Below are 10685 nucleotides of genomic sequence, written 5' to 3' on the forward strand. Positions count from 1 at the left end.
GAAGACATCTGATAGACGGGTGTCAAAGCTGGGATGCAGACAGCGCTGAATCACTGACAGACACCAAGGGTCTCCACTGCATGGGAAGTGCCAGAGTCTCTCCCACCCCTGACCAGCAGACTGAGAGCTGGGCCCCTGATGGGCTTGAATTCTGGGGTACCTGTCCTGCTTAAAGATGTGTGGCTCTGTAGTGGGCATGGTGTAATTGCTGGTGTTTAGAGAGCTGAGTGCCCCACACCCTACAGAGCCCTGGTCCACATGGGGTTTGAAGGCTGCAGGGTCCCAGCTGCTGAGCAGAAGGTAATGGGGAAAGAGAGCTGATCCTGCCATTCAAAGCCCCTGCTGCCTCTTCTCTGCTTGGGGCAGTGCGGGCCATTTTGGCTGGGGGGTGCCTTCTTCAAGGACCTTTTGATTTCAAGTGATAGAAACCCATTCAGGGACTTCCCTGGAGGTCTAATGGCTGGGAGTTTGACTTCCAGAGGAGCCTGGTAGGCTGCAGTCCATGGGGTCCCGAAGAGTCTGACACGACTGAGCGACTTTACTTTCACTTTTCACTTTCATGCATTGGAGAAGGAAATGGCAACCCACTCCAGTACTCTTGCCTGGAGAATCCCAGGGACCGGGGAGCCTGGTGGGCTGCCGTCTATGGGGTTGCACAGAGTCGGACACGACTGAAGAGACTTAGCAGCAGCAGCAGCAGCAACAGAGGTAGGGGGTGGTGTGGGGTGGTATGGGTTCAATCCCTGGTTGGGGAGCTGGGATTCCACATGTTTCATGGCCAAAGGACCAAAAAACTTGGAGCAGAAGGGTTATCATGGTAGATTCAATGAAAGAAAAAAGTGTTAGTTGCTTGGTCGTGTATGACTCTTTGTGACCCCATGGACTGTAGCCCACCAGGCTCCTCTGTTCATGGGATTCTCTAGGCAAGAGTACTGGAGTGGATAGCCATTTCCTCCTCTAGGGGTTCTTCCCAACCCAGGGCTTGAACCCTTGTCTCCTGCAGTTCCTGCATTGGCAGGTGGATTCTTTACCACTGAACTGTCTTTGAAGCCCCCATACTAGCATGTTACTTGATGCCAATTGTGTTAAACAGTCCTTTCGTGGATGGATAAAAACGACTCAGTCCAACTAGCATATATAGTCCTGCCTCAGAGCCCATGCAGGACCTGACACAGAAAGCAAAATCCACAGAGGCTCAAATCTCTTCTGTGAAATGGGGTACTATCTCTTACATAAAATCGTATAGCATTTGTACATATCCTTGGCTGTGCCTCACATCACATGGGGTCTTAGCTCCCCAATCAGAGATCAAACCTTTGTGCCATGCAGTGGAAGCTTAGAGTCTTACCCACTGGACCGCCAGAGAAGTCCGCCTCCTATACACTTTAATTCATTTCTTGATTACTTGTAACGGCTATATGTAATAACAGTGTAAATGTACGTGCGTGTGTACTGGGTCACTTCAGCCATGTCCAACTCCTGAGGAAGTAAGAAAGAAAGGGAGGGAGGAAAGAAGGGAAGAAGGAAGAAACAGATATGAAGCTCTGCATGAAGAACCTAGAAAAGATTTCCCAGAAGCTGTGCTGTATGAGGTAGTCCTGAAGGATGAGTTCACCAGGACGACAGCTTGTGTGGAACAGGGAGAGAATTTCTGGCAGGAGGGACCACACCTGCAAATGTGAGAGGGCACAGGGCACTTGCAGAAACACCTGCCTGCTGAGGGCTCTGATGAGGCTATGGTCCACAGAGCTGCTCCCTGTACCGCGTGGAAGTCTAACCACATCTGGTTACTGAGCACCCAAAACGGGGCTAGTCGGAATTGAAATGTGCTGCTCTTGTAAAATGCACACCAGTTTCAAAGATATAGTATGAGAAAAAGCGACATAGCCTATTAATAATTTTTGCATGAATTACATGTTGAAGGATAATATTTGGGGTATATTTTTAGAAGTAATTTTACCTGTTTCTTTTAACTTTTTAAAAACTGCTTCTGCTAGAACATTTAAAATTACATAGGTGGCTCTTAGTATGTTTCTCTTGGACAGGATACTTGGAAGTGTAGGGGAAATGAGGTTGAGTGGCAGACAGGGACCAAAGACTCTCTAAGGTCCTGTGAGCTCCTGTAAGCAATGCAGTTTTAAAATTTTTTCTTTTGTATTGGAGTACAGTTGTTTACAATGCTGTATTAGTTTCAGATGTACAGCAACGTGATTTAGTTCCATATGTATCTGGGCTTCTCTGGTGGTTCAACAGTAAAGAATCACCTGTCAATGTAAGAGACATAGCAAATACAGGTTCTATTCCTGGGTCGGGAAGACCCTGTAGAGTAGGAAATGGCTACCCACTCCAGTATTCTTGCCTGGAAAATTCCATGGACAGAAGAGCCTGGCGGGCTACAGTCCATGGAGTTGCAGAGTCGGTTATGAGTGAGCAACCAAACAACAAATACATATATCTATTCTTTTTCAGATTCTTTTCTCATATACGTTATTACAGAGTATTGAGTAGAGCTCCCTGTGCTTTACAGTAGGGATACATGAAGAGGTCTGGATATACACACTACTACATGGAGCTTCTCTGATGGCTCAGATGGTAAAGAATTGCCTGCAATGCAAGAGACCCGGGTTCGATCCCTGGATTGGGAAGATCCTCTGGAGAAGGGAGTGACAGCTCACCCCAGTATTCTTGCCTGGAGAATCCCATGGACAGAGGAGCCTTGTGGGCTACAGTTCATGGGGTCTCAAAGAGTTGGACATGACTGAGTGGCTAATACACACACACACCATATAAAATAAATAATCAACAGGGACTTAGATCTAGCAATGCAGTTTTAAGCCAAGAGGTGCACAGTCAGATATGTATTGTCTAGACAGCCATCAGCCATGTGAAAGGTGGATCAAGGAGAAAGGATGCTGAGGGCTGGAAGTGAGTCTCCCTTGAGGAATAAATGATGAGCCAGGCAAGATGGCGAGGCTGAGTGTGCAGGAGGTGACGGAGAGGAAGGTGAAATGACATTTAGAATTCTGACTTCGATTGTTGTTGGCTGGAGATGCTTTAGCTGGTGTCTGGGTGGGGTTGATGCTGCCTTTGAGGTGTGCAGTCATCCACTGGTGGTTTAGATCTTGGTGCTTCAGGTGTAGATGTAGGTTCAATAGGGTAGAGGGGATCCTCAAAACCTTGGAGTGGCTAAAATCACACAGGACAGTGGTCTCCAAACTTTTTGGCAACAGGGACCAATTTCATGGAAGACAGTTTTTCCGCAGACCGGGGGTGGAAGGATGGTTTTGGGATGATTTAAATACATTACATTTCTTGTGCACTTTATTTCTGATCTGATGCTGCAGCTGATCTGACTGGAGGGACCAGTCCATGGCCCAGAGGTTGGGGACTCCTGACATAAGGGATAGATACATAGAACAAGCCATAGATCCATGGCTGAGGTTGGAGCCTCTGGGAGAGGGAGGAGCCTCTGGGGGAGGCGAGTGGAGAGTGCTTGTCAGAAGCTAAGGGGAGGGAGGATTTTCAAGAATCATTGTGCCTCAGCAAAAGCAGTCAGATAAGTCAAAGGGAAAGCATGTTTTGGATTTAGCAATAAGAATGTCGTTAGTGAGCTTGGTGAATGCCGTTTCCATGAAGCCGTGGAAGACAAAGCCGACCTGGGGGGACTTGTGATGGAATTGGACAAAGCAGAGACGGCCGGTGTGGACCACTCTTTGAGAAACAAAGCGTTAGGACTGTGTGGATTTCATTGCTTTAAGAATGTTGGGAATTCCAAGAAACAGTTTGCATGGCCCCATGTGTTTTCACTTGGAGAACTCTCCCCTCACCTGCACCCCACAATCAAAGACAAAAGTTCATGCAAATGTCTTTTCTCTCTCTCTGTCTCTGTCTCAGGCCGGATCTTGGACCTGAAGACCGGGACAGTCAAGAAAGAAGGGCAGCAGTCATCCATGAGAATGTGCATGGGTTCCCGGAGGTCCTTCATCTGCAGGATGAGGTCTGTTTGGGGAAGCAGTTGGCTGGGGCTCTGGTGGGGCTACTCCCTTCCCCCCTGCTGCTGAGCATCCTGAGGGGCTCTCAGATCACACCTTCACCCTGGTGACGTCACCTCCTGACTACAGCCCTGTGTTACCTCCTTCTTGGTCTGTCTCACCTGTAAAGGGAGAAGAGGAGTCGGCAGTTGGACATAGAATTCTGGAATTCATGGGAGAGCTTGGGGCTGAAGATACAGAGTTGAGGGTTGACATCAGAGAGATTGGAGAAGACCCTGATCCTGGGAAAGACTGAGGGCAGGAGGAGAAGGGGGCAACAAAGGATGAGATAGTTGGATGGCATCAGTGACCCCTTGGACGTGAGTTTGAGCAAACTCCGAGAGATGGTGAAGGACAGGGAAGCCTGGCGTGCTGCAGTCCATGGGGTTACAAAGAATCAGACACAACTGAGCAACCTAACAACTGCACAGACCGTCTTCCCTCTGTTCAGCCGGCAGGGACAAGCTGAGTGGCTCAGACTCACATGCATTAGTGTCCACCCAGGGACAAAATGCATCAGTTAATGCAGTCCAGCACAGGAAGGGCTTTCCTCAGTGCTTTGGCCAGTAAAGTAAATGCCCATCCTAGCTAGATGGACATTCAGTGTAGCACAGCAAGGTGAATTCTTCATTGTGCCATCTAAGAAGTTGCCTTGTGCATAATTTATTGGAAGCATCAAGTATTCCATTCCTAAGTAGCCTCCAATGCCCCTATTTATTTAATTAATTTATTTGTCTGTGCTGGGTCTTAGTTATAGCAGGATATTTGATCTTCATTGTAGCATGCGGAATCTTTAGTTGCAGCATGCAAACTATTAATTGAGGCATGTGGGATTTAGTTCCCTGACTAGGGATTGACCCCAGGCCCCCTGCATTGGGAGCACAGAGTCTTAGCCACTGGACCACCAGGGAAGTCTAATACCATTACTGTGCTGTGCTTAGTTCCTTAGTCGTCTCCAACTCTTTACGACCCCATGGACTAGAGCCTGAATTTTCCAGGCAGGAATACTGGAGTGGGTTGCCATTTCCTCCTCCATGAGATCTTCCCGACCCAGGGATCGAACCCAGGTCTCCTGTGTTGGCAGGCAGATTCTTTACCACTGTGCCACCTGGGAAGCCCTCCAATACCATTATCACTGACCTATCGACCAGAACCAGGTGGTCCCCTCCCTGCCCTGGTAACCTCTGGGTTGCTTTTCCCAGTGCCACACCCACACTACCTGGATTTACCTATGAAGCAAGAGTACTGCCATCTGCTGAGAGCCTGGCCTTCCCCTCCAAATAAAGCAGCTTAATTTCAGGAAGACACTGGGCACAGCCTGCCAGAGGGCAGAGGGCTGTGCCAGCATCCCTAGGCGGCTACCTCTTGGATGGATCCTGCTGTGAAAACATGCCCATTCTGGCAGCTGCCCCAGGCCTCAGAGTATAATTAGACTCTTGTTTTTGCTGCACCGAACACCAATGCATTGAGGACATCATCTACTGTGAAGTTGGGAAATGGAAGTGCGAACTGAGAACACAGGTCAGAGGTTGGCCACAATGCAGGCTGTGGATGCTTGGAGCCTGGGATGCAGAGACAGTTATGGAGAAGGGAGGCAGAAAAGATGCTGCTTGAAAGGGCAAAGGGACACCTCACACCGCCTCCCTCTCAGAGAAGGACCCATAAAAAGATCTGATTCCAGACTCATTCTCCTCCTGTCTCCAGTTTGTCCATTGCCATCCGCAGGCTCACAGTGGTCTGCTCATTCCTAGTGCCAGAACACTGCAGGAGAGGAGGGACTTTCTACACTGTGAATCTGAAGCTTGAGAAAATGATTCTGTTTGTCAACTGGCAACATCTGTTTTGAGTTGATGCCTCTGCTCGGGCCTGAAGAGACGCTGTAGCTGTCATCACCACCCTTCCCTTGTTCCCTGAAAGCCCCCACATTACACTGAAATGATCTGCAGGGTGGAGCATGGCCAGGATCCTCCGAGTGTCTGTCCATAGGTCTCTGGCTTCTGGGCTGGACCGGAGACTGTCTACCTGTGCACTGAAGAATGGGTCCCCTCCGTTGCCTTCGGTGATGATAGGAATTCATAGACATGCAGCCCTGCTTCTGCACTTTGGAAAGAAATTAGCTATACGGCTCACCTGAGTAAGTGTGGTCACATTAGATAAGGTCCATATACTTGCCTTGAGAGTTGCTTGGATTGCCAGGAGGTCAAACCAGTGAGTCCTAACAGAAATCAACCCTGAATATTCGTTGGAAGGACTGATGCTAAAGCTGAAGCTTTAGTACTTTGGCCACCTGATGCAGAGAGACAACTCATTGGGAAAGACCCTGGTGCTGGGAAAGACTGAGGGCAGGAGGAGAAGGGGGCGGCAGAGGATGAGGTGGTTGGATGACATCACTGACTCAATGGACATGAGTTTGATCAAACTTCAAGAGATAGTGAAGGACAAGGAGGCCTGGTGTGCTGCAGTCCAAAGGGGGTCGCAAAGAGTCAGACATGACTGAGTGATTGAACAACAACAAATATACTTGCCTGCAGCACTGTGGGCTTTATATGCTTGGCTGGCTCTTCACTCGTTCTAATGTGTTTCTCACATCTTAGGTGTGGAAATGCTCCTTTGGACCATCTTCCTCTAAACAGACTAACCACCATGAGGAAGAGGTTCAGGTCAGTAGGCCTTTCAGTTTTTATCTTTATTTTTAAAAATATTTATTTATTCAGCTGTGCTGGATCTTAGATGTGGCACATGGGATCTTTAGTTGCAGCATGTGGGATCTAGTTTCCTGACCAAGGATCGAATCTGGGCCCCCTGAATTGGGAGCACAGAGTACTAGTCACTGGACCACCAGGAAAGTCCCAGTAGGCATGATGGATGTTGGGGGGCTATGTCAGTGGATAGCTTCAATGCACTAAGCTAAGGAATAGCTGAACTTAAAGACAGGCTTAGCCATAGAAAGCACCAAGAGACTCACACATCAGAGTTACTGTGGCTCAGCTGAGAAAGGTTTTGGGTGGATTTATTTTGGATATGCATACTATGAGGGAGGAGGGAAAGGGGGATGGTGGAAGTGAAGATTGAGAAACACAAGGTCAACAGGTGAACCCAGAAGCTTAGGTACTAAAGGAGTCATGGGCATCCTTGCCTCACCCCCAGGTGCTGAAAGCCAGCTCATGATGTTCTTTCTCTAGGAATGGCCTTGGCCCTGTGAAGGAAGGAGAAGCCCAGTATGCTGTGGTCCACTGCACAGGCTACATCAAGGCTTGGCCGCCAGCAGGTAAGGAGAACCTGCATCTTCATTCCTAGGGTACTGAATGCTGGTTCATGTCGCCATGTATCCTGTTAGACATGCATTCTTATAGAAAGAGACTGGAAAATACTCTTATTTTCCTTTGCAGTTAGAATGTGATGGTCTTTGTAATGGAAAAAAGTCTTGCTACTTGAAACAAAGGTTTGTAAAAGAGCAGTCCTGCAAAGGTGATTGGCGCTTCACAAATCCTTTCTGTGATCTGTCACTGAGAGCACTCTGGAAAGTCAGAGAGACATTTGAAATGATAATTGTTTTCAAGTCACTAGAGAAATGCAAATCAAAACACAATGATGAAATACCTCTCACACTCACTAGTATGGTTAAAACAGACAATAATGCCTGTTGGTAAGGGTTTGGAGCAATTGGAACCCTCATCCTTTGCTGGTGGGGGTGTAAAATGAAGCAGCTGCTTTGGAAAACAGTCTGGAGGCTCCTCAAAATGTTGAGCCTGGAGTTGCCGTATGACTCAGCAGTTTCACTCCAAGGTATATACTCAAGAGAACTGAAAGCATATGTTCACAAAGAAAATTGTACCTGAATGTTCATAGCAGCATTATTCATGGTGGCCAAAATGTGGAATCAAATTACATGTGTACATTTATGGATAAATAAAAAGTGGTATACCCATATGATAGCTTCAATGCACTAAGCTAAGCTAATAATAATTCAGCAATAAAAAGCAGTGAAGAAGGAAAGGGTGGGACACACTGAGAGAGTAGCATTGATATATACATTAATACAATACCATGTGTAAAATAGCTGCTAGTGGAAAGCTGCTATATAGCACAAAGAGCTCTCCATTCAATATTCTGTGATGACCTAGAAGGGTGTGATGGCGGGAGTGGGAGGGAGGCTCATGAGGGAGGGGTTATATGTATACTTATAGCTGATTCACATTGTTTACAGAAGAAACTTACATAACACTGTAAAGAATTATCCTGCAATTAAAATTGACTGGCAGATGCCAAGGCTGGAGAGGGGGGAAAAAAAGCAATGAAGTACAGATTCATGTTATAATATGGGTGAACCTTGAAAACATCATGCTAAGTAAAAGAAAGTTAGACACAAAAGGCCACATTACAGTTCCATGTATGTGAAACATCCAGACTAGGCAAATCCATTGAAACAAAAAGTAGATTTGTGGTTTCCAGGTTCTGGGGGGAGAGGAAAATTGGGAGTGATGGCTAATGGTTGGTGGTGGTGTTGTTGTTCAGTTGCTAAGTCGTGTCCTACTCTGTAACCCCATGAATTGCAGTATGCCAGGCCCCTCTGTCCTCCACTATCTCCCGGAGTTTGCTCAAATTCATGTCCATTGAGTCAGTGATGCCATCCAGTCATCTCATCCTCTGCCGCCCCCTTCTCTTTTTGCCTTCACTCTTTCCCAGCACAGGGTCTTTTCCAGTGAGTAGGCTCTTCTCGTCAGGTGGCCAAAGAATTGGAGCTTCAGCTTCAGCATCAGTTCTTCCAATGAATATTCAGGGTTGTGTTTCCTTCTGAGGTGACAAAAATGTTCTAAATTTAGATAGTAGTAATAGCTGTGCAACTGTGCAAATCTACCAAAAACCACTGAATTGTATTCTTTAAGATGGCAAATTTTATAGTATATGAATATTTTATTTTACCTTAATTATATTCCTTCTCTGATGCTCTTCCTTCCTTTGTGGAGATCTGAGTTTCTGATCTATATCATTTCCTTCTTCATGAAGACCTTGTTTTTAACATTCCTTACAGGACAACTCTGCTGGTGATAAATTCTCACCATTTTTGTTTTTCATAGAAAGTTATTATTTCTCCTTCACACTTGGAGGACAATTTCACTGGATGTAGAATTTTAGGTTGGTGGTTATTTTCTTTCCACACTTTAAGTATTCACTTCACTTTCTTGTTTGCATGGTTTCTGATGAGAAGTCTACATGATTCTTATCCTCATTTTTCTATATGTAGTGTGGGACTTTTTTTCTGGCTTCTTTCAAGATTTTTCTTTGTTTTTGGATTTTTGAAGTTTGAACATGATAGTATAATTTGTTTAGTTTTTGTGGGATTTTTTGGTTATTATCGTTGTTGTTTTTTAGTCCCTGTTGCTACTGCTAAGTCACTTCAGTCGTGTCCGACTCTGTGCGACCCCATAGACGGCAGCCCACCAGGCTCCCCCGTCCCTGGGATTCTCCAGGCAAGAACAGTGGCGTGGGTTGCCATTTCTTTCTCCAATGCATGAAAGTGAAAAGTGAAAGTGAAGTCGCTCAGTCGTGTCTGACTCTTAGCAACCCCATGGACTGCAGCCTACTAGGCTCCTGCATCCATGGGATTTTCCAGGCAAGAGTACTGGAGTGGGGTGCCATTGTGCCCAACTCTTTGTGACCCCATGGACTGTAGCCTGCTAGGCTCCCCTGTCCATGGGATTCTCTATGCAAGACTACTAGAGTGGGTTGACATTTCCTTCTCCACAGGATCGCTCCAATGTGGGGATTGAACCTGCGTCTCCTACTTGGAAGATGGATTTTTTACCACTGAGCCACCAGGGAAGCCCTATTGGTTGGTATTTTTTTCTGAGCTTCTTGGGTCTGTGGTTTAGGGTCTGTCATTAACTTTGGAAAATTCTTGGACATTATTTCTTCAAATATTTCTTTTGTTTCATTCTCTTCTCCTTTTGGTATTCCAATTACATGTACATCTTTTGAAACTGGACTACAGTTTGGGGGTATTCTGTTCTGATTTTGTCTTTGCATTTCAGTTTTGGAAATGTCAGTTGATATATCTGCAAGCTCACTGATTCTTTTCTTGACTATGTCCAGTCTACTGATGAGACGTCAAAGGCCTTGTTTTCTGTTACAGTGGTTTTTTTTTTTTTTTTTCTAGGATTTCCTTTTTATTCTTTCTTAGAGTTTCCATCTCTCTGTTTACATTACCCATCTGTTCTTTATTTTATCTACTTCTTCCACTAGCTCTTTGAACATATTAATCATAGTTATTTTAAATTCCCAGCCTAGTCATTTCAAAATCCATGTCATATCTGAGTCTGGTTCTGATATTTAGTTGTCTCTTTGAGCTATGTTTGTTCCTGCCTTTTAGCATACCTTGTAAATCTTTGTTGAAATCCAAGTGCGATATATCAGGTAATAAGAACTGAGGTAAATAGGTCTTTACTGTGAGGTTTTATATTAATCTTGCTTGGGTGTTCTTTGGAAGGAATGATGCTAAAGCTGAAACTCCAGTACTTGGGCCACCTCATGCAAAGAGTTGACTCATTGGAAAAGACTCTGATGCTGGGAGGGATTGGGGGCAGGAGGAAAAGGGGACGACAGAGGATGAGATGGCTGGATGGCATCACTGACTCGATGGACGTGAGTTTGAGT

The 10685-nt window shown here is 45.9% G+C and overlaps 1 protein-coding gene across 5 annotated transcripts in view; it reads left to right on the forward strand.

Annotated features, from left to right (window-relative positions):
- The window catches only part of ARNT2 (aryl-hydrocarbon receptor nuclear translocator 2), a 204353-nt gene that overhangs the window by 109749 nt on the left and 83919 nt on the right, over window positions 1-10685 (forward strand). For all 5 annotated transcript variants that reach the window (XM_010843232.1, XM_010843230.1, XM_010843231.1 and 2 more), the window contains exons 6-8: window positions 3895-3997; window positions 6626-6691; window positions 7214-7299. In XM_010843232.1, the coding sequence (XP_010841534.1) occupies window positions 3895-3997; window positions 6626-6691; window positions 7214-7299 (255 nt within the window). The remainder of the gene's footprint in view (window positions 1-3894; window positions 3998-6625; window positions 6692-7213; window positions 7300-10685) is intronic.

The sequence above is a fragment of the Bison bison genome, unplaced genomic scaffold (genome assembly GCF_000754665.1).
Source record: "Bison bison bison isolate TAMUID 2011002044 unplaced genomic scaffold, Bison_UMD1.0 scf7180017864181, whole genome shotgun sequence".
Taxonomy (NCBI): Eukaryota; Metazoa; Chordata; class Mammalia; order Artiodactyla; family Bovidae; genus Bison; species Bison bison.